The 25802-nt window shown below is 30.7% G+C and overlaps 1 protein-coding gene and 1 long non-coding RNA gene across 2 annotated transcripts in view; one reads left to right on the top strand and one right to left on the bottom strand.

Annotated features, from left to right (window-relative positions):
• Positions 1–250: 250 nt before the first annotated feature.
• Positions 251–7331, bottom strand: LOC112682308. Its single transcript, XR_003148502.1, has 3 exons — positions 7104–7331; positions 6675–6783; positions 251–360 (listed from the first exon to the last, which is right to left on the bottom strand). It is a non-coding gene; the product is annotated as an uncharacterized LOC112682308 (long non-coding RNA).
• A 120-nt stretch (positions 7332–7451) lies between these two features.
• The window catches only part of LOC112682307 (desert hedgehog protein), a 40387-nt gene continuing 22036 nt past the window's right edge, over positions 7452–25802 (top strand). Inside the window, exons 1-2 of the mRNA XM_025552850.1 lie at positions 7452–7746; positions 10148–10544. Coding sequence (XP_025408635.1) covers positions 10203–10544 — 342 coding nt within the window. The 5' untranslated portion in view covers positions 7452–7746; positions 10148–10202. The remainder of the gene's footprint in view (positions 7747–10147; positions 10545–25802) is intronic.

The following is a 25802-nucleotide window of genomic DNA, read 5'->3' as shown; positions in this document are numbered from 1 at the left end:
TCTCAGCTATATTGTGTGCTATATGTATGTACGTATATAATCATACTTATGACAATGAATCACGATACAGAAGTGTTCCAGTCGAAAATATCGCCAGTTTCTTAAGATTTTAAAATTTTAATGTATTGGGAACTTTTATAAGTGGTGATGAAACTAAAAGAAGTATTTAAAATAACTATTATGTAGTTAAACCGTAATTAATGAAATATTATATTTATAGAAATTCAATACTCATTGTACTATTATATTAAACTGCTAAGTTTGCAGCAAACAATTTTTTTTAAAGGACCTCTAAATGATATTTGCATCGACCTCCTGAGACTTAGATCTGGTTCTGTAGAGGCCACACATGGTATGATACTATAATAAAATATTGTAGAGTTAATAAGGGTATACGGTCTTCTGTATATATATTGCAATTTAATAAAATATTGAATTTTAACTATATAATTTAAATGAAAAACTGTTGTTTAAATTAGAATTATAAAATTATATCAATGCAATGTGAGAAAATTTAATGAAAGAGATTATTAGTCTGATATTTATTTTCTTGAAACTTAAATGTATGGTTTGATGTATTTTTTTGTAATTAATGAGTGCTTATTTATAATTATATTATCGAAATTGATCGGCAGTACATGAAACAGTCATACTAGTATTATATACTATATAGTACATTAATCATATATATATATATATATCTACCTATGTGTACCTATGTTCGTATATTGTTTAATTAATTATGTTATGTTGCGTCTTGCGTGTTTCCATGTTTTATTACCACTTATTCCTGATTCATATTTAAATTTAAATTTCAAATTTTTTAACACTATTAACTCTTTCCCACTATGGCTAAACATTGTTGTAAATTTCATCATGTTGAATTTCATATTGAAATTTTAACTACTTCTACTGATATTTAACACTGTAAGCAGTGGCGTGGCAAGCATATTTCAAACCCTAAGCAAAGTATTTAAACAATGACCCATACCCTCGCTTTCCTAGATAATATATATGTATATAACTATTAAATTGTATTATCTATAGGATTTTTCTTGATTCCTTTCAAATACCTAACTTATCTACCATATTTGCATATTAAATTATTTTTCAATGCCTGCAATTAGGCAATTAATTTAATTATTTAAATAAAATATGTTCATAAATACATAGCCAAGGGATACTCAGCCACGTGATAGGTTTCTAGGACTAAGCTTTTGCATTAGGTAACTGTCGTTCATAACGCCACGGCTAGTAAATAGGTATTAACTAGTATTATCAAAAGAAAAAGAACCGATATTTAGTATGTTTTGTTAAAACTTAAAAATACATTTGAATTTACCTTACCATTTTATACGTAAGACGCAACACAACATAATTAATTAAACGTTATACGTATGGTACATATTACATACTATAAAGTATATAATATCGTAGGTATATAAAATAAATTGCCACAGTTTGTATAATGTATCTTATTGGTTTTGTCTCAGATTGTGTAATGTTCAATTTTTTCTTGCCACAGTTTACGTATCAAATTGTAGAAAAAGGTTAATTTTTCCGCATTTTATCATCTCCCCATACTCTAACCATTTTTAAATATATAGTTAATTTAATAATTTATGTTGAACAACTTATTTAAATAAAATAAATTACCATGTAATTTATTTATTAAAATGTATTATTAGTAGTTAACTATAGTTAAAATAATTTAACAGTAGTTAACTGCAATTAATATTAGTTAGTAGTAGTTAACTGCAGTTACTATTGGTTAGCAGTAGTTTGATCATAGAATAAGATGTTATGAGAAGTGCAGATAAAAAGTGTTCGTGCTATTTCAGACTGAGTAGTTTGTAATACTGTGTTTTTAATAGAATTAAAACTAAATGTCTGTTAGAAATATATTTTTTGTAATCATTTCATCGTTTATAATATAATAAATTAATAAATTACAAGTAAATGATAACTATTTAATAGTAAAACTTCGTAAAATTAATTACTTTCATAAGACATTGACGTTCTTTTGTATGCGGATTTGGCCTTCACGGGGATACGAAAATAAGAACGCGTTATGTTTTTATGTCATAAGTATGTTTTTTTTAAAAGCTAAAGTTACTTACATACACGATTACAACATTGGTAAAAATAATTTTAAGGATAAAATAAAACAATTTAAATTATTATGAAATCGGCATTCTGTGTAAGCATTTATTTTTGTCATATTAATGTCATTGTGCAAGTACAAATATACATTATTAATAATGTACTTGAACACGAGTTCACGCGGACGTATAATACGATTGGTTCGATCTAATATTGTTTCAATATATTTAATATTGTATTATTATTAGTCACATGCTAGAAGCAAAAAAATTAAAGAAAATACGAGTTACTGCAACTGAAAATAATAAATTAAGTTCAAAATTTACATTAAGTCCTACGTCGATTGCGGTCAATTATAAATTACAAGTTTGCGGTGAAATCTGCATAAAAAAAATGTCATCATGTCGAGTTGTCGTTATAAAAATTACGGATTTGGATCGGTAAATTTAAAAATATAACAAGGAGCAACTTCTTTCCTAGTTATTTTATTGATGTGGCAAAAGTTTTGACTCGGATTACGGCTATGCGTGCAGTGTATTCTCTTATAAACGTGAAAACAACTGGGAACTCAAAAAATGTCGAGCAGGAAGAAAGGTGAAAATATCGTAAGTTTTCCTGTCTATTAAGATGAAAAAATCCGTATAATTTTTGTTCGAAACAAATCTATAGAAAGAGGTGCCTGGAGTCGCTATACAGTCTTCCTTTTACATTATACTGTAAGCGACGGAGGTTTTTATGATCATATTTTAAAGATGACGATGACGACGACGACAACGATAATGATAATGACGACGACGGAAAGAACGATGATGATGATGATGATGATAATGATGATGAGCAACTTTTGGACCACGCCCAGCTTCCAATGGGCAAATGGTATGATACTGGCAGGCACACCTGTACCGCCCGGAGGAGGAAGGAGTGCGCGAGAGACCGCGCGCGCGGTACAAAGAAGAAGATCACGGCGACCGACGGTGATGCTGCGCCGCCGCGCGATAATATATTACCCGAGTGAGAAACCGACGTTTCTTGTGTATGTGTACAATGTACGTGTACACGCGTGCGCACACACGCTCACATGTACGAACATTTGTGTACACGTACACAAGCGTAGAACGTGGTGGGGTTGCGGAAACATTAACGGGCACCTGTGCGTGTACACCGGCCGTCACGGTATCCCACGGGTGGGTTCGATCTCTGTTCACACAGACACGTCGTGTGGCGCGTATCTCGTGCGATGCGCGTCGTGCGTGCGCGTGTTACGTACGTTGGCCGCGCGTGACCGTGTACGACCGTATACATCGCGCGTCTGTTTTTGCGGAAAACACTGCGATATGTGTCTTTGGGATACCGCCCGAAATACAGTAGAACAGACCAACGTGCAGCAATATCTAACAATGTGTAGGTTTGCGAATGTGAAGAACGATATCCAAATGCACCACTACATGAAATCGAACGTGCATAACTTTTTAACGCACCCGTATACAAGTTTATTGTATTTATATAATTTTATGGATTATTCGACGGGTAATATTAACGGTCACGGTGGTAGATCCGGAGAACGTTCCCGTTATATTATCCGTAAAATTATAAAATGTTTTAAATATTTCTCGATAGTTTTTTTTTTTATTTTTTAATGTTCAGTATCTTGGAACAGATAATGTAACGGTAATGGATCATTTTCAAGAGACATTTATGGATTTAGAAAATATTTAGATTGGAAAACAGTTTTTGATTCCAACAAAACATCAACCATATTACATTTATTATTCATTGAGTAGTCGACACTATATTTTAATAAATTACTTTTATTGTAATTATTTTTCATAGTATGTACACTCAGAAGCTATATACTAATGCAGTTCTACAATATATTTTATTTACATATACATTTTATATCGAGTAAATAAACTATTTTTCATCTATTTACTCGTAACGGTCTATCAATATATTGATTTGTTAGTTTCATAAGTAAGGGTGAGTTCCGATCAATTGTTTATCGTATTTCGTTTTCATTTATTTTATGCTAATTTTAAATTTATATATTTGATTATACGTCTTATTATTATGTAAACCTTGGATTATTTGATGTTTGACATAATGCAAAAAGTTCCTAAACGACATTTACGAATACATGGTAGTAGTTTCAACATTAAAATTACGTTTAGTTACCTATTCGTTTTATACTACACCTCTATACACAAGGTGGTAAGAAAATAATATTAACTATACATTGTAACAAAAAATATCTTAAAACATCACGGTACAATTTATAATTCGGAAGTAACCTGTCGTCATAAATAACATATAACTTTTTTTATATAGTTCACTGTAAAACCTAAATTTTGTTTTTTTTTTACACTTTTTGCATACGTATGTTTTTAATGGACATGGCCGTTTTTTGACCGAAAACGTACCCTTCCCTTTTCGGCCGATTCACTTTTCAACCAAATTTAAAATAGGCCGATTCCCTTTTCAATCAAAACAAAAATTTATATAATAAATTTAAAATAATAAAATAATAATGTACAATTTTTGTCAATAATTATTAAAATATTAATATAAAAGAGAACATTATTTTGATCTAGTTTTGATCTCTTATTGTGATGAAAATTGTTTGCATTTATTTTTTTTTCGAAAAATCAGAACTTTAATTTAAAAAATGTTAAGGCTCGCCCCAGAGAGAAATATAGTCTAAGCCTTATCTAGTTTTTGTAAAAACCTTGTTACTGTTGCAAATGAGATTATGCATTGTATGTGAACCTAAAACTTCGTTACGCGAGTAAAACTCTGAATCGTCATTAATATATTATAGTAGTTTCCATCATAATCAAACACTGTATATCATAAATTTATTATATAAATTTTTGTTTTGGTTAACTGAATCGATCTATTTTAAATTTGGTCGAAAAGTGAATCTGCCGAAAAGGGAAGGGTACGGTTTTGGTCGAAAACAGACTCGCCCTTTTCAATAAACATATTTAATCCAGTATGGCTATATATATATATCCCTATTATCAAATAAGATATTATAATATGTAGATAGTATATATATTTGTGTCTAAATGAGTATAAAAAATTTAACATTTTTATAGATTTATATTATATGCTATGTAAGACGATGATTAAAGCATAAGTATATAATGGTGAAATATCTGGTGTATACTTGGTAAATAATGGTATATAAACCGTATATGTTACAGTAGATTGTGTGTATTGTACACGAACTTGGTGTTTAAACTAATATAATTTATTTTAACCTTATTATAATAATTTTTATTATTTGAAGCCACACTATTCAATAGTTATTTAATATAGTTAATTATATAAAATAAAAAAAATAAAAACATGTACCATGTATGTATATCTTATTAAAAAACAAAAAAATTAATAATGTACCCATATACATTTAAAAACGATTATCAAATTTTTGAAGATCTTAATCTTAAGTTTATTATTAGTTATCACACTTGTAGATATGAAGTTATTTTGTTAAATTTTCAAAAATACAATAATATATTAATACTGGATTGGGTGATAAATTAAAAATTTAATGTATTTTAGTAAATCTTACAATTTTATAATTATTTTATATAATAAAATTTGATATATATATATATATAGGCATTATAATATGCATAGATGACATATGTTGTCGGTAATCAAAACAATCAGATGTTCATAAATACATGTTCATTAATGTATTTATACGAATACTTATCTTAATCGATTTTAAGTCCTTTTTCTTCAGGTTCTAAACTACCTAAATTCGTGAGGTAGATATTATATTCTGAGTTTACTACCCCATACAAATGCTTGTAATTATATAAGATATTTACATTTTTCTAATTATATAACTATTAGAAATTAGAAGTTAGGGTGGGAATTTGGGTCCTTAATTATTATGGGGCTTGGAGCCCAGGCTCTGTGTTTAATCCGGCCCTGTTATTAACATTTATTTACTATACTGCTCTAGTTTAATTCATGTTTTAGTTTAAATCGACAAATGACGTAGATAAGCATCCTTTTTTAAAAAGTGTTTCATATTTGTTTAACTTGTAAATTATATGACCACAGGTTGTAATAATTAAAGTTTATAGAAATATCTATTGGAAATATAGTTTTCTACATATTTTTAATGGTACATTGTTACATTTTTTAATAATATTTTTAAAATTATTTGGAATTCCAAAGAAAAATAATTAAACGCTTATAGATTAATTTAATATAATTTAAAAATACATACATTATTTATCTATTTAATTTGTATGGTATATTCTATTACAATTTGTCTTTAAAAAAATTATATTTATGTTTTTATAACAATAATTAAAGTATCTGTTGTTTAAATTATAGTAAATAATACACTTATTATTATAGATATAGTAGTATTTGAATATTTAGTTCGACATTTTGTGTAAAATATCATAAAACAAATTTGGTGTTTCATTATAAAAGATCCCTATCATATATCACCTTAACTAAACAAAATATTTATATTTTTTTGTATTACAAATGTGCAACTTATGTCTTTGATATTTTATTGTTACACGCGACTATAATAAACTCACCCGATTAGTTCTGAAAACACATTTTGGCAGGTATGTGTTATTGACAGGTAATAGTTTTGCAAACACATTGCAACAGGAAACGTCAAAAATCAATGTCATGTGACATGCACTAAAAAGAAAAGAGACAGAATAAATCTTTTATTTGTATATGATAGGTACACTTGTACCTATATTTACTATTAGAATAATGTGATCAACGAAGCATCCATTTGATTTTTTGAAAAAGGGTTTTCATCACAACCCAAAATCAGTCAAAAAGTTATTGACATAAAAAAAGTTGTAGAAATGATTTTTTTTATGAAATGTATACCTATTTATATTACAATAGGTATTGTTATTTTCACATTATGTTTAGCCGTATAGAGGTATACATAATTGTATACATAATACCTATCTTTATAATGATCTTGCAGTACACTGCACCTTTACCTTTACGTTAAGATGACCAAAAAGGATTTTGACACAACTAAAGCGGTGGCGCGAGATGTCTTGATCCGGAAACGATCGATTCTTTGATAATAATATTTAGTCCGTGGCGATCAACGATCGTTGTCTCTTTGTCTTTGAGGAGGACAAAAGGCTCTGCAAGAGCGCCAGTCGGACGATTTGATGTCCGTCGTCGGTCGGGTACCGGCGGCTTACACGATGCAGTCCACGCGTACATGGAGGCGGCTACGAAATAGGCGGAGCTCAGTATACCAGGGTGGGAGAGCGGTTGTGGCTCACACCCACAACAACACCGCTGAGTCTGGTTCAAATTCGTTGACCTTGTTACCAGAATCGGTTCGGCGCGACTTCAGTGTACCGAATTCTGAGTTTTCGACCATTTTTACACGAACATCGGTTTGAAAAGTATAATTTTTATATATATTCAAATTATCAGTTTGACTTCGTGCGTTAACTTTGTGAATAGTTTTAATTCGTTTTTATATTTTTACTTATATTTACATCGTGTAACGTGCGGTAGCGGCTCGTCGCTGAACGCGCGATTGTATAGTGAGGAAAATCACGAGGACTATTATTTTTCTACCCTATAATTGATATTTATTTAATTTCAATCAGCATTCACAAGGTAAGTGAATTTATTAAGTAAAATGTATATAGTTTATATGCTCAAAAGTGACAAATATAGACCAAAAAAAATATTAAAATTATAAAAATTATTGTATATAATGTACACTCTATTACATATAAAATAAGTTAAAATAAATAAATTTCAGTTAAAATACACAAAACTATTCAAAATTAAAAAATGATTGATTTTTAATAACTATAATATGAAATCAAATTCAATATAATTAATTAATATTAAGTCTTTAAGAAAATATTTATTTAACAATCATATAATTATAAAATTATAAATTAATAAAATGATTCCTAAAATATATTATCAGTCATCTCAATTATATTAATAGTTTGATAAAGCCTAACAGTAGTTCTAAACCAATTACCTATTCATTTATAATGTGGTATCTCTAAAATATAATTTAAATTTTGTTGTTTTATAATTAGATCAAATAAAATAGATTATTATTTTCAGCCAATTATGAATAGCATAATTTATAGTTATTAATTTTAATGACAGATCACATTAGTAATCAATTATGATAGTATAATAAAAAAAATATCTTTTAGATAATTATAAGCTTTATCTCAATTTCCCAAAAATATATTATAAGTTTTTACATCAAAGAATAATACGTCTAGATATTAAAAATATACTAGACCTTGACCGTTTCAAATAAAATGATCCATGGTATTTTATTATTATACTTAAGAACATATAATTGTAAAGAATTCAGTATAAAACCATACTTTTAAATTTGTTTAAGGGATTTAAAGAACCTTCTCAGCGGGAACAGTTTTTTTTATCATAAATAAAATTCTCAATAAAATCCCGTTTTAGTATATTTTTTTTTACTTTTTTTTAGGTACCTAGTTATTTATACTTCATAGTCAATAGGCAAACTGTTACTGCTTGTATTTTTTTATCATGGGATTTTTTTATAATAAAATATTAAAGTATTTATTAATTTTTATAATTTATATTAATAATACTTATGGATAATAAATAAAGCCTAGACTCATATTTTAAACTATTAATATTCTTTTTTAATTGATTTTACGTCAAGTATAATTAGACTATTATGTCTTTATTATTATTAAACTATTTTAAATATTTTGATCAACAATGTACTTTAGTACTTAAATTCTTATAACCTTATTAATTGAAAAAAAAATTATTAGGTATGTCATAAAAAAAAGAATCATTATAATACATTATATATTTTGAAAGCAAAGAAATTTCTATACTTTATATATAACTATATTTTGATTTACGTTAAATATTTTGGATTAATTTATACTTAATGTAGATTTATTTACTTAGTTAATTTAGGAGGTTTGTCAAAAAGTAACGGATAATTTGCTGTTTTAATTCTTAGATAGGTACCTTTATAAATTGTAATTTATAATTAAAAAAAAAAATGTAAGAATTATCCATAATTATGTCTTTGTATTGTAATTATTAAAATAAATTGTACCACATAAATTTTTAATTATTGAGAAAAAAAGTTTATTATGAATTATGTATATAAATTGATTCAAGTTTTGAAGGCTCGATATAATATTTTATAATTTTGCTTATTTTTTTTTTTTTTTTTATTCGTATGGCTAGGGATTTTGCTTATTACACTATAAAACAGTTTTTGGTTATAGATTTTATATTTATTTTTTATACTTATAAATAATTTTTTTTATAAAAATCATTAAAGGCTAATAAAATTATATTTATTTATAATATAATTGTTGAATTTCTTTACATTTTTCGTTCACACTATTTTAATTTATAAAATTCGTGAAAAAATTCATAAAGTTATGAGTTCATGTGTTTGAAGAAGTTGCTTGCATTTAATATTAGGGAAACTATACATGAAATACTGGAATGGTATTGGATATAAAATTTTACATTTATGATATTTTTTTGAAACACTTGTTATATAGCATAGATAAAACTATATTATTATTAGGTATAATAGTATAATATATCATTAAATATTTTTCAAAATCATATTAGCATAAAATATGCTTAATAATATTTTAATACTCTTAAATTATCATATTATATTCATCAAGTTTATAGCGCAAGTTAATTTTTTTTTTTATCTTTAGTAAAAACATTTTTTCATTCATTTATAATGAAATCTAAGTACAAAAATGCGATCGAATCAATTTATTAGATTAATATTTTGTGAGTGTAAAATGTATTTGTATGCATTGTTCGGTCAAATCGTATACATATTACATGATTTACAATATGGTGGTCAGTAAAGTACCCTGTATATGGTTACAATTGGTTTTTTTTACGGTATAATATTTACACATATATATGTATATAAAATATAATCTTTATTTTACATTTCTTACGAAAACTATCCATCAATTTTGTTTCACGTGGATTTAATAACATGTAGAAACCGATTGCTGTATGAGTAAAGGCCGCGGTAATGCGGTGTCTGGCAGCCGGATATGAGGAACGGCGACGGCGGCGGTGGCGTTGTTGCGGTGGCGTCCAGGTATCGGTGGCGGTTCACGTTGACGCTGATGGTGTGCGTGATGGCTGTGGCCGGAGTAGAAAGCTGTGGCCCGTTGCGCGGTCCGTCGAAGTTCCGGAATCCGCGCAAGATGAAGCCGCTGGTGTTCCAGCAACACGAACCCAACGTCAGCGAATTCTCGATCACCGCCAGCGGACCAGCGGAAGGACGGGTCCAGCGCAACGACTCCAGGTTCATGGAGCTGGTGCCCAACTACAACGCGGACATCGAGTTCAAAGACGACGAGGGCACCGGTGCTGACCGACTAATGACCCAGGTAGAAGGCGAATTATTCTTTAATATCATCCATAACATAATATACAAAGTATCCCTCCGATTATAAGTATATTGTATTGTAAACTACAAAACAAGTACCCAACGCTTTTAACCCATTAACCTAATCAGAGAAAAAATAAAATCGTGTTTTAACCCGTCAAGTGAAACCCGAGAAAAATTAACCCATTTGGACTTTCAGCCCAATATACTGCATGCACTAAATATTGCTCCAAAAGCATATAATTTAACGTAATCGAACACTGTACAAATATAATAATTGTTTGTGGTTCCTATTTATGGCAAACGCCCAATATCGTTTAATAGCATTCATAATACCTATTTATTATTTAACAAAAAAAAATATTATGTGTTCTTATACAAAGTTAAATTGGTTTATATTTTCGTGCTGATAAGACAATACTAAACAAGCAATAAACTAATAAACATAGAAAATGAGATGTATATGCATCAAAATTTGTTGAAAAAATCCATATTTTGGTATATACACCTTGTAAAGTTCTTAACTATTATATATAAATGTTAAACATATTTTTCGTGTATCAGCTACAATTGATTTAATGAACATATTTTTATATCTCAATAAGTAGTACTTTTTTTAAATTTTTTATATTTTTTTTTTTATCAACGACAATATATTTTGTTCCGTATAATATATACGTACACCAGAAATTCTTTCGGACGCAAGTTTAATAGTTATCGAAAACTAGTTCATTATCTCTTACGTACAAGTGAATCACTATAAATTTATTTTCCGACAACTCCCGCGTTTTTTTTTTCGGAATTTGTAAGTTACTGTTACCTTTTGAGAAATACCTGGTTATATACGTTCTTGCACACGTACTACCCGCAAACACGAAGCGTACGCGTAGTGTCACCTTGACCCAAATTTGTCGGCGTCTCCGCACCCCCGTGCATCCCTGGTGATAACTCATCGGGGGTTCTTTGCGTAACAATATTGAGATTCTGTCAGTTCTGACACGCGTCTCCGTTCCCAATAACATTATAATATAGTTATTACAACAACTGGATGACACCACGTTGTCGATGCCGTCGTCGGCTGTGACATATTATATTATATTGGCCACGAACGATAACGTTGAGTGCCATAAAGAAATTACACATAGTCAATGAAAGCGTACACTATGTTTATATATTTTACGATGAACGCAATGAAATTTGTACTTGTTTATCAATTACTCACATAATATACATTTTATGTATAAAGAAACGATAATACTTCGGAGGTGCTCATTGTCATTAACATAACGATAGTTATTATATTATCGACGAGAAATTAAATCTTCTTTGTAAAATCAGACTGCATTATTCATATTATTTTAAGTCTTGTTAAAAACCAATTTAATGTCGCGTGCAATAAATGTTATACGTGACAACCAAATTATTCGTTATACGTATTGAGACCGCGGACCATTATATCGTGTCGTATATCTGCGACGCTGCCGCCGAGCGCGTTTTTTTTTTCTTTCGGTCAACGGCGCAAAGACGACGCCCGGCAGTCTGGCCATCTTCTGGTTTATCGATTTCGGCGTTACAATACGTACACATGTGTACGCCTTTATGATGATTACAGTTTTCGGCAGCTTGTCTTGTACATGGACGGTAAGGATTACCGATAAGGTACATATGGCCTGTATAATACGCACGCGCGTATCCGTTAGTATGTGTAATCCGATCTCTGGTAGTCGTTGAAGTCGAAAGGCACGTCGTCGTCGTCGGTACGCCGCGTCGCATTGTTTTCGAAACGATTTAGCAGAAGCATATAATATAAAAATATACTCGTATTATTATAGTGTGTATACGTACAGACGTATATAATGGGTTGCTTATCAATCGTAATGAGCTGTGAAAAAAAAAATTAAAAGATTAAGTTTGCGCTATTGTTTAATTAAATTAGGTGAAAAAATATCGAAATTTGCAACGAACAGCAGAAAAAAACTTTTTTTCTCTCCGCGTTTAATTGGATTTTTTTTTTTATCTACGTCCTCTGTATATAAATAAAATATAAAATATTCGGGCTCGTGCCCATGTTTGTGTCTAGTCAACAATGCAAACCGACAAGCCGATAACATTGTTATTACGCGTTGTTTGTTCATTTGTCTGTGCCTGCGTACACGTTCCTCGTTCCGTCTCCGTCTGTCGTACGCATGCCCCGTCGGTATCCTTCATCGCGGCAGCGTTCACGGCTGTCCGGTCTCGTTATTTCACCGTACGAATAGTTCGTTTCCAGGGCGTACGTGTGTAGCGTATTGGCGTTTTACATGCGTCACCAACGCGTACCGCACACCTGTGGACGTCTAGACACGCGGCTCCAAGTCTCTCTACTGTCCGGTGCGCGCGCGCGTACCCACGTTACATGCATAAGTGCACACGGGGTTGCAGACAACCGTTGCGCTGCAGATACCAATCTCCTAGCAATATCACGTACCTACTACGTACGTAATATCTCGCATGCGTGACATAACATTAATTTTTTTTACCCGATAATTGTTGTACGATTTAATATTACGGTTTATTTTATTACTACACTTGTCGTACTTAAAATTCACTGTTTTACTCCCGATCAGCATAAGGATATTTATATGATTCTTATAATGTACAACTTCGATATATCTAGTTGCGTTACAAGTATTGACGTGAAAGGAAATCCAAACTCCAAGAGACAAAAAAAACCGTGGTTTCAAATTTCATTGAGAAAAAAAATATTTCATTAATTTTTTTTTTATCGTGTACGTAATGAACACTACTATCGTAGTATGCAATAACAGCATGCCATTCACACTCAAGTTATTACATATTAATTTTCATGGGTATCTCAGTATCTATAGGTATGTATGCATGTGTGTGTGTGTGTGTGCGCGCGCGAGCGTATAGGAAAGATATCGAATACTATTAAACTATGCACAACATATACGTTCATTATGCTTAGAAAATAACTAGAATTTCATATTTTAGCATATTTTTGACATAATATGGTAAAGATTATTGATTGTAGTGATACAAATTACGAAGTGACTGTCAAAATACAATTTTATTGTACGTTCTTTTAAATATTTTGTAATTTAATGGGCAAAAGATACATGTATCTTCGGGTTGAAATAAAGGTTCGGAACGTCTATAAAGATTAATGGATTAAAGTTATTTATAAAAGAAAATAGCAACTGTGATTCGATGAAAAATGGATAAATATACCTCGTTCGACCTCATAGGATGCGCTTTGTAATTGAGTACACGGGAACAGTCTTATATTCTATATATCGATCAATAAAATATATGTTTAATGAATTCGAATACCACATAACTGACTAGAATCCATAAATAGCATTAAGTGATTGACTTGTTTCTCACGGTTCTTAAATTTAACATACAATTTTTTTTTCGGTGTATGAATGTTTCATACTTGTAACTTTTCTTTTATGGTTAATACCTATAAATTACTATTATTATACCCTCAGTTGAAAATTCTTAATAAATTCAATAAATATGTTTATTTAAATTAAATTACTTATATATAATTTTATGTAAATATTTTAAAACAACACAAGTATTAACAAAATATTTCAATGCTATTTATAATATATACTATAGTTCATATTACGAAATGTTTATGTATGAATAATAAATAATAATAAACACCATCATGTATAAATTAAGTTCTAATTGTTCAAAATTAAATGTGTAACAAGATATTTTATATAATAATTGTATTATAGTATTGTACATATGGCGGCTGCTATGTAAATAAACTTTTCAATTTTTTTATTTCTTATTTTTTGATTACTTGACAATAATCTTTGTTTGTTATACATCAAATCGAGGAGCTAAAAAAATTAAGTGTCAGTTAAATAAATATCGCATAACGAGTTAGTCAAAATAGTGAAAAACAAAGGTCTAACGAATAAATACATCGAGGATGCAATATATAGTACAGCACCAATTAAAAAATAGTAACTGGACATTTTAATATTTTGTATCATATTTTATTAATTTACAAATGTGTATTAACATGTTACATGTGTTTTTTATTTTTTAATTTTATCCACTAAGTGAATACCTAAAACTAAATCATGTATACCATGATGTTCTGAAAATTCTGTTAATCTTTACGTGCGTATTATGCACATTCATATTACACACACATGCATGTATTTGATACGGTTTTAGAAAGAGATGTGTGCGAATCATACATTGTATGTGTTTACACAGACTGATGCATACGATGATTAATCGGCAGAACGGTTTGTACACAGAAATGACACACCCTATTGTGATGAGATGCGCGTGCATAAGCTTTTTTACAAGCGTCTGATGTTGCAGTTCGCAAGCACAATTGTAAGTCTCGACCACGGCTGCTTTCACCGGCCATATTGGACGGCACCAGCACGGTGACGACCGTATAGTTCGGCTGGGCAGTATGTACATGAACACGCGGGCGTGGGCGTGGGAACGACTGCACGATAAATCGTGGACGCGTACGCACGCGCGGCCGAGCACACACGGATCGATGATCGTCGTCGTCGGTGTAGTCGTAAAAATAAAAATAAAAATGAAAAAAAAAAAATAAATAAATAAAAAACCACACCAGAGAACCGGTTGCCTCTTCTTCCTCCCTCCTTCCTTCACGGCCGTGTGCTCTTTCTATTACTCTTCACAGAAAGCGGGTCGTGTGCGCGGTGCGTATATTAGCGCACTGCCGCCGCCGCGAGACTCTTGTAAGCACCGAATATTACGAAGCGATCGTACGTACAGCGCGAGTTTCCCTTCAGGGGACATCGTCTGGTAGGGGCGGGAGGTAAATCGATACCGCCATCTTGATGGTCACGAGTCAAACACCTCGTGCAGTCAAAATATTCAATCTACATATACATCATGGTCCGTTGCAGCTTTACGTATAGGTATAGGTGTACACCATAATATTATACACAAAGTTATATCCATACGGTTAATGTGTTGGGGAAACTAGTTATTTTTTTAGGAGTTATACACTCGTCACCTCGGTACCCGAATTCCGATACGCCTCCTCTAAAGTGCGTCTCGTTGTATCTAAGTGCTGGTACTGGGCCTGGATTAGGTTAAAATAGTTCTTGCGTGCGTTGGCCGTCGTGAATTTTGAATAGATGGCAAAGTATTCTCTTTATAACTTCTCAGTCTTAAAATTAGTTTTAATCGATAACCGACAACTATTAATTTGCAGTACACATATACTTAGTACATTTATAATTACGTGTCTGAATCCGAATGTAAAACGTATAAATGAATAAAAATATATTAGATTCACAATAGCAACAGTAACTATTTTGAGTTCTGAAAAATTTAATTGATAAGAATTATAATTATAAATTGTATGCTTCATTTCATCAGTCCACCGGTATATGATTTTCAATTTTTATTAACTGCGTAATTTCCTTTCAAAATTTCACTGATGTTCTTCACTAATCTAAAGCAATAGCAGGCAAGTTAAAGAATGTCGAGGTTGGTTTTTGTTACGAGCGTAAATAGAACTACCGCTGCGTAGGTATCATTGTCTAGTCACTACCTAACCATAATAATAAAAAGATATAGAATATGGATTGACGTTCAATTAAATGATTGTTGAAAAGGTAAGCTGCAGCTATAATAACTCAAATAAAATTCGGTAAATGTTTACCGTTATACCTACCTAATACAATTGAAACACATCCATAAACCGTAAAAATGTAGTGCCCTGTCTTTTTTCTTGTCAGTTGGATATCATTGATATAGAAAAACATAGCTACTGAAAACCCACATTGTATTGGTTTTAAAACTACAAATCGTTTTAAATTTATACCCGAAAATAGAAAGTGAAAAATAATTTTGTTTTCGTTGAAGATTATTTGCTTAGTTATACATACACAGTTTAAGTCCATTGTTAAAAGGTATTTCCAAAGACTTTATTTATATGTATTAAGAAGACCAAACGTAGAATGAATTTTTCATGGGGAAACTCAGCTGCAACGTCTCCCCCGTGGGTGCATCGATCGTGAAATTGAAATTCGATCCGTCACCCCAAGGGGGCTTAAGGAGAGGAGGAGCAAGTCAAAATGCAATCTATACCCATTCGATTTATATAATGTAAAATATAAAAATATTAGAAAAAAGGGCGAAATAATAATATTTTAAAAACTTGGCGAACCGTAACAATTGGAATATGCCTTTGGTGCGCGCATCTTTCGTTCCGGTACAACAGTGTATGCACCATCCGGTTAGCCCGTGGACAATGAAACGTTACGTTACCGTCCCACCCGCTGGCCGATGTGGTTATTGCCAAAATGTTGTGACAATGCGTTTTTAAGGTCAGTTCCAATTTCTTACGGAACATTAATAAAATTGTATGTCTTCAGCGACCTTCGGGTATATTATAAAAACGACACTGCGACAGTTTTTAACTACCAAATACGTACCAAATACGACTTCTCGTGTTCTTTTTTTTTCTCTTTACACTCCTGCATATCACGAAGACCGGGCGGTTCTGATACGTAGAGTGTGAGAAAGAATCAATTCACTGGGAAATTATAAACGGTCCAGTTATATAAAAGGATACAAATACTAAGTCTTCTAGATGATATTTTTTTTCCTTGGTGATTTTTTTTCTATTATATATACAAATATTATAGATAATATTTTTAGAGAGGTGTTATTAATTAATTTAAAGAAAAACTAAAATTTATTATACAAATTAAATTACAATAAAACTCTGAAAGGCTTTCAGAACTTTTTTATGCGTATTCCCATTAATATAGTGCTGGGGTACTCAATGATCATCTTATAAGATCATTCATGAACATAGAAAGGAAAATGTGAACTATTTATAGACATATTATTCTTATGAAACGAAAATGATCGAACATTATCCATGTATCTTAGTAACCCTGGTAGGCAAGTTAAAAGAGGAAAATAATGTATGACAAATTATTTTTGACAGGATAATATTTTAATATCCCAATAACCTGAAGTTGAAACACTTTACATCTAATTATTTGTTTAATGGTTAACAAACATTATACATTGGTTAGTATAAAATATTAATTTTATAATCGTAAGATCAGATACATTTTTATAATTTTTTTGTATTTGATAATTCATCACATGCTTTTAAATTAAAATAAAATATCTTTGAAAATTAATGTTATTTTTAAGATATTTAGATATATTATTAGGTAATTTTTTGTATTTATCATCGGTAAAAAACATTGTCACTTTCAGTAAGTATGTACAATGTACATAAGTACTTACAATACACTTTTGACAGATGAACTGACGATCACTTTGCCTTTCACTTCTTTCTACTTATAAATGTCAATTAATCAAACAGTATTTAAATAAACACTTGAAAATAAATAATTTTTCATACCTTACATGGGTGTAAATAAAAAATAATGTAAATCAATTTGTATTTTTAACAATAAATTACTTAAATTGAATTTATGACGTACATTAGTGTAATGATTGTTATGAATGGTTTTCTCAAGTATATATTATATTATCTGTACGTACAGCTACTGTGTGTGCTCAAAACACTATCATATCCATAACATTCGAAAGCATCCGTGCCAAATAATTCGAAGAAGATTAATGACATTGAAAATCGGCTACAGTTGAATAATGAAAAAAAATAATAAATAAATAAAAACTGTAAATGGTAAAAAAAAAAAGTAAAACAAAATGTTCTTAAGTATAACTATTGTTCTCTTATTGAACTGGTTATTATGGTAATGAGAAAGCGATCGTAGTCGTCGTTGTCATTGTGTATGTGTTTTTTCTTTTGCTTTTTTCAACCTATTCTACGCTTGTCCGCTTGTTGTTCTCCCCCTATCGACAGCATTGGACGCACATTAGGGAGATGGCCATCTGAACAGTAAATAAATCAAAGCCGCGGTGAATGGGGCAGAGGCAGCGACGGCGGCAGCGGCAGCAACAGCAGCAGCAGCAGCAGCAGCACCAGCAGCAGCAGCACCAGCAGCAGTATCGCCGCGGCTCGGTGGACAAACATGTGAGTGGCATAGCGAGATAGGAGGTGGGATGTAGAGAGGGCGGTAAAAAACCCACACAGGTCGACCATGTAACAACTTGTAAAAAACACACCAGCAGTTCATTTTGTCAGACTCGGAATTCTAATTGTCGTCGGACACACAGACAGCATAAGTTAAAACGCGCTATTAAATACGCATTCCGCCGGCTCTCTCGGGGGAGAGACCAGTTTACCGGTTACCATGCACTGACAACATGACATTTAAACAGCCATAAAACACTTTTTATTAATTCCCCAACAGATCCGTCACGAAAGACCGTTGTTGTTTTTTCGGTTTTTTTTTCTCCTCCGCCTCGTCCTTCTTCTACTCCGCACGTTCCTTCGTGTGTAATGTCAACTGGATTCTCTATATTAGTTGCACACGCTCGTGTCAACACTATCAATTATATATTTATAAACATGCGTATGCTAGACGCCGCCGTCGCTGCCGCCGGGAGTTATATTATGTGTAGTGATTCTTTTATAGTCCTCCGAGACCGCGAGGGTAATTAAAAATACATACTCGTACAACCGACGTGAGAATTTTAATTACATGCAACTTCGTGTTACTTTTTTTTATATCTCATCTAATAGGAAAGTAAATCGGAACAGGTCTTCAAATGCTAGTGTATTTAAAAAACAATTTTATCCAAGCACTTTTTGAAAAATCTAAGCATTTTTTTGGGTGAATGTAAGTTCTTACACGAGAAAAACAGGTAAAAATTACCCTTGGGTATGTCTTCGTAAGTTCCTACATGAAAATAAATATACCGGTACGTAAGTAACTACACGAATATAAGCTATAACGAATACAAATATCCTTCCCACCTCATTCAGACTTAGGAGTTATTTCTTTTAAAGTTGTAATCTAATATTTTTTTGTTTGTATAATTTTATTTTTCTTATTTTTTGAGGTCTTTTGGTACTTAATGTTTTTATTTTAATATATGTATTTGTTTGAAACCTTTTTAATTTTAATTTTTTATTATTATTTTGAATATATTATGATGATGATAATGATAAAAATTGGGTTCAATTTGAAGTGAAAACCTTCACAAGAATTTGTAGTAAGACTTTTACAAGAAGTAGTTCTAGTCCAAATACTAGGAGAGAATATTATTTTCCTTTGTGTAATTTTTCATTAAATAATCACAAAATTCTTTTATTTTATTATCATATGGTTTTTCAGTTATGAAATATATAAGTACTTTTGTTCGTGTAGGAACTTACGTATCGGTATATTTTTTTTCGTGTAGGAATTTAGGTACTGTTATATTTTTTTTATGTAGAAACTTACATACGTAAAGATTTACCTGCTATGTTTCGTGTGAGAATTTACCGTTTCCCTTTTTTTGTATACATATAAATAATAAGGAAAACAAACTGTAAAAAATCAAACATCCATTTTATATAAATAATATTATTTTACATAATATTATTTATTAATATATTTATTAAATTAATTAATAAAAAACAAAATAAAACTATATTAAATAAATTGTAAATAAATAATATACATATACTTTATTATTTATGCTATAATATTAAATATGTGATACTGTAATCAAAAGTATCTCCAAATATAATATCTTTTTATAACTATTATCTTTAAGAATAATTTTAATTTTATAAAACAAAATAAATGCATTTTAATAACCACACTAACAATAAAATTTCGATGATATTGAACAATAAATAAATTGTGTTATTTTTAATATTTTCATCTAAAATACTTCTGGATAAACGTGTTTTGAATTTTTAACTATATGTTATCCATAAATGTAAGACCTAGACATTTTAACTATGTTGTAAGACTATAAATTAAATATTATAATTTTTTATGAATTAGAGTGTTTTGCGGAATTAATTTTCTCTCCTACCTACATTTTTCTTGGCTTATATAAATTATTCTCAAATTCATATCAAAACATCACCTTTTGCATCAGCGAGCTAAATAGATGTTTGGTAGGTTTTTCTCTCTCTAGCTCCTTGTGTTTATCTTCCAACTTGTTTTTCGTCGGTTTCCAATTACACAAAATCTTGTGTTTATCGAATTCTAGGCTTAGGTTAATCCCTACATCAGAATTTCATTAACGGATTTTTTCGTCACCATAGCCCAGTTGGACACGTCTCTGATTTAAAATTTTTTTTCTTTTACTAGGTGTTCCTATCCTCATCTCTTACCAATAAATAAAATGTATACACTGATCGTAAAATTCAATCTCTTTCATGCAGCGTAACCCGTGAGCAAACACGTAAACATGTCTAAAGATAATATTTTTGTTAAATTGAATGTCACGCTGTTTTTGTTAGAATGTAGCATAAAAAAAAAGAATAAACAAAAAAAACTAAATATTTTTAACCCTTGAAGTCAAACCAAACTTTGATTCACCGCGTTTATTTTTTCATTCTTCAAAATGGTTTGCTTTAAATCTCCGATTTCTTTGGATTTGTTTCCTCATGCTCGGTTCATGATTTCGTGACGATAACACGATATCATTGGATTTAGTCAAGCGCCGGCGCCTACGAATCTGTCTGTCGGCTTGATCTTATTTTTTTGCCCCTCGCAATGGTTTTCACACCTTTTATTCGTCGGCCATGAAAATCAATCCACAGTCACGTACTGAGAACAATGCGTCGTCTAAACGGTCTGGCAACAAGAACCAATTTATAATCATTATCATTGTATTTTTGACATAAATACAAACGATTAAGTGAATTAAAACCGACCAACACCAAACGACAGAAAACATCCTCGACATTTCGTATGTTGGTGAGTGTACAGTTTCAGAAAACGATAATTTTATTAATATTACAGCTATTAACGTTTTTATTGTCTGTAGAAACGTTCATTTGTAATAATATCGTCGTGTTAGAGGCCAAAAGGGTTAAAATAAGTACTTCACGTATACTCGTCGTTCTGTACACCTGTGATTATTTGTTTACATAAACTCGCGCGTGTTAATTCGTTTTGAAACATATATATCACGGTGTCGTGTGCTCATAAGTGTGTATATGCGCGCGCTCACGTTAGTGCTTACGCGTGCGTGCGCATGTGAACGTGTGTATATGTAATAACAATACCGAAGAAGTAAAACGTGCTCAGACTGTAGGCAATAAAAAAAAGAAGGAAAAATGGGAATAGAATAAGAACCTGCCGACGCGACGACCTGCACGGGTCAAAGGCTGTCAAATTGCCCGGGTATTTACTCGTACATGAAACCGTTCATAACAATTAATTGCATTGTTTGGACTTCTGCAGTGTTGCACTCCTACATATATAATTCATGTAACAAACACACACACACACACACACACATACACGTAGTCATGTATATACACGTATTAATGTATTATAAAAATCTTTACGTTATAACTTATAACATATTACGTATATACCTACGCCTTAAAGTATGTTTTATGTGTCCGTATCTCTCTGTCTGTTTGACCGCCGCCACCGCGACGGTCGTCGTCGTTGTCGGCATTTGACACCCGAAACTGAACCGAAGCGGTCAACCAGAACGTTCTGGGTCCGGTAGTGTTCTTGTTCACGTAATATATACAAATTTAATATTATACACCTATGAACACGATTTAATGCTAAAACGAGATAAACTATGTGATTAAAATAATAATAACTAGCTGTAACTCTCAATGTATTTTTTTTCTATCGTAAAAATAGGTATTGGAATAAAATTAGGTGTCTATTCGGTTTTGCACGTCATTTTTATATACTCGTTATATTATTATTATAATTTTTTAATTATTTTTATGAAGTGAATCGTTGACGTAATGGACGTCAGGAGTATACTATAGAATCCAGAAAGTTAACTTAAACTATTACAGAAAATTTTAATTAATCGGAGAATTTGTTTTGATTAATTGATTTACGACCACATCATTAAAATCAAATTAATATTTAAATTACTGGTTTGATGGCAGTGAATCATATAGTTATATAATTAGCTAACGAAAAATAATTTATTTTATATATTTGTTCTGTGCAACCTATTTATACATCCCTTTAGTCAGCAATTTGTGTATGTTTTTCATATCTTAAATAATTTTGGTTCTTTAAAGACCGGTTTGTTATATTTTCGTAGTTAGGTTTTTTATCTTATTTAAAAAATCAAACTTCACCTAGTCCGAGGCACATGGACTTCCATTCGTTTCATTAACAATGCGAGCAACTAAAGAGAAGTCGTTCGGTAACTGGTTTGGGTTCATTGTTCTCAATTATAATCATTGGCAAACGATTGATTTGTACAAGCACAATTCAGTCGGATGATTATTATCACAGTTCTGTATAAGAATGAGAAAATAATCCACATTAAATTTATATCATTTTTATGCAAGTGATAATGTTTAAAAATATATTTAATTTGGAGATAAGTAGTTTTAAAATATAAATGTGTAATATAAGATTAAATATTAAATTGAGAAAAATACATTTCCAAATATTTAGCATATTATAATAATTTTAATTCATCGTAATGATTTTTTTTTTTAGTTGACGTAAAACCGGATTAAATTGAAATAACTATTAATACTAAAAAATATTTACGATTCACCTTTAATCGTTGGTGACATTTGAAATAGCTATTTATATGGGCGTTAACTAAATTTGCGCACATTGATGATAATTTAACTAAAATAAGACAAACCATTTGTGAGTATTAACTGTATAAATCTAACAAGTTGCTTGAGCATATTACTGTAATAAGGATAATATTTATTTATTTAAAAAAAATTGACTTGGAAAAAATGATAAATAGGTAAAAATTAAAATTAATTTACTAATAGCCTCAAAACGAAAATGTTATAAATTTATTTGTCGCAGATGATTTGTTTAAATTAATAATTTTCAGCTTACAAATGTGAATCATTTTAAAATTAATTTTATACTGTATTATATTATATTTAATATTGTTTATTTGTTTGCGTAAATAATATATTAAAAATATCATTATTTTGTGTATTTTTGATAATAATATTTTATATATAAATATTTACATTTGATGATAAAAACTATACTACGGCATATTAAACAATCAATAAAGAAATGTTTAGAGAACATAATGATGTAAAAGATACATGTAATATAATTCTAAGAAGACTTATCTATTATGATGAACTAAAAAATTAAAAATATGAATCATTAATTAAACAATAAAATGCTTTTATAGGCCATAAATAAAAATCAATGACAGGAAGTAGGCCTACAAGAATAATTTAACCATTGTATATATTTTATTGATTCTACGTAAAATATAGTTATCCTCAATAAATCATTTGTATAATACTTTTGCTGTCCATTTCGAGGTAAACATTCACGTTAATTCCAATATGGAAGATTTTAAATAGCCATTAAAATAATAATTATTATACCATCGTACTGTACACTATTCTTTATTAAACTTTACTGATGTTCGTTTTGGCTTAAAAGATAAGTGTGGTTGGAAAAATATTTATTGTCGATTTTATTGTATCGAAAAACGTCTTGTTTGTTATTGGAAAATATTTCAAAATCGCACGTTTCTTAACATAAATTATTTGATTCGGTAACGAAAATAAAATTCTGGTGGATAACGACAGTACAATATATAACAGAATTTACGGTTAATGTATATCATTAAATCGTGAAATTAAATGTTAATCGATAAATCATGAAAATTAAACGATATATTTTTTTTTTATCACTTCGAAGAACTCGACCCTACCTACTCGAGAAGTATTATTTTTATGGGCCATTATGACACATCATTGTGTACATCACCTGTACTCGGATGTTTCTTCGTCGACATATTTTTTCACGCGACACGTAGTTACTTTATCCCTACGATATATGCTTACGGGCTTCAAGACGGAATTGCCTTACGGTACGTGAAAATAGTACTTAAAATCGTTGTAATGTACGCATACGATCCAATATTTATGCGTCTTATACAATGCACGTGTACTAGACGCTATGGGACGTAACTGGTATGTTTCGAATGTTGTCCGACAAATTTTCGTATGAAGTATATAATACAAGGCGGCGCGAAGGTGAAATGCGCGCGGCAAAATGACCCACCGCGTTGTTGTTCCTTAAAAAGGCACATCACAATATAATACAAAATAGCCGATCGACTACCAATCGCCATTGTTAACACGCGCGCGGGATGCGTTGTAATGTAGGCGCGTTACGTGTGTTGTAGACGCCGGGGTCGTTGTTTGCGGCACCGATTTCAATCGTAATAGCGCGCGCGGTATATACCTGTGTACCTGATATGTATACCACCCATGTACACATATTCCACGGCTCGTGCTTGCACGCCAGTGCAGTAGCTATCTTTCATTGCGTTTTTGATGAAAAAATATGCACGCACCCTTCTCAGTTATATTTATAATATTAATTGGTGGACTTCATTTTTCGATCATTTTGACAAAAATGTTAATTCTTGTTTATCGTTAATCTTGTAGAGCTTAGTGCTATGTAACAACGTCTTATATCATAACTGCCCGCTAGCTGCGTTTCTGCAAAAAAATGTTAAAATACATTCTTTCACGAGAATCATATGGTATTTATCATATCAGTATTCGTTATATTACGGCACAAATATTCTACAAGTTAAAGCATTTGAATTTGACAGGTACACGAATTCACAAACATTATTATTTTTTTTTTTATAGTTCATTAGGTAATATTTTAAAACATTAATACTTACGTTTAATGTATATGAAAATCCATTTGTTTTTCGATTTTATTTGAAGAAAAATACTAATATATTAATGTGTTTTGCGCCCTAAACATTTATGTGCCCTTAGCGATTACCTGTCTCCAAAACATTAACTTCTATGGCTATGATCCTGCCTATGTCCTAGGTAGTCAATGGTGTGGAATTCCATTTTTATGTAGGGCAGCAGTCTTATAAGTTTTTGAGATGGTTCCCCAAGCCACATTTATGATAGTATTACGAGTTATGCCATACGAATTTTCGGTAAATGGTGTGTGCCCGGGATTAAATATTATTATTTCCCTTTATAACTTCAAAACAACTTAAGCTCCATTAGGTGAATTAGTGCATATGTGATAGCTGTTCGTAATAGGCTTATACCATAGGCACATTGGCTGCTGTAGTATTATGGCTATAATAGGTACGAACGTACAACACAAATATCAACCGGATAGATAACGGTCGCGATAACGTA

The sequence above is a fragment of the Sipha flava genome, unplaced genomic scaffold, assembly GCF_003268045.1.
Source record: "Sipha flava isolate LNK unplaced genomic scaffold, YSA_version1 202_pilon_pilon, whole genome shotgun sequence".
NCBI classification, from domain to species: domain Eukaryota; kingdom Metazoa; phylum Arthropoda; class Insecta; order Hemiptera; family Aphididae; genus Sipha; species Sipha flava.
This window is presented reverse-complemented; position numbering and strand designations above follow the sequence as displayed.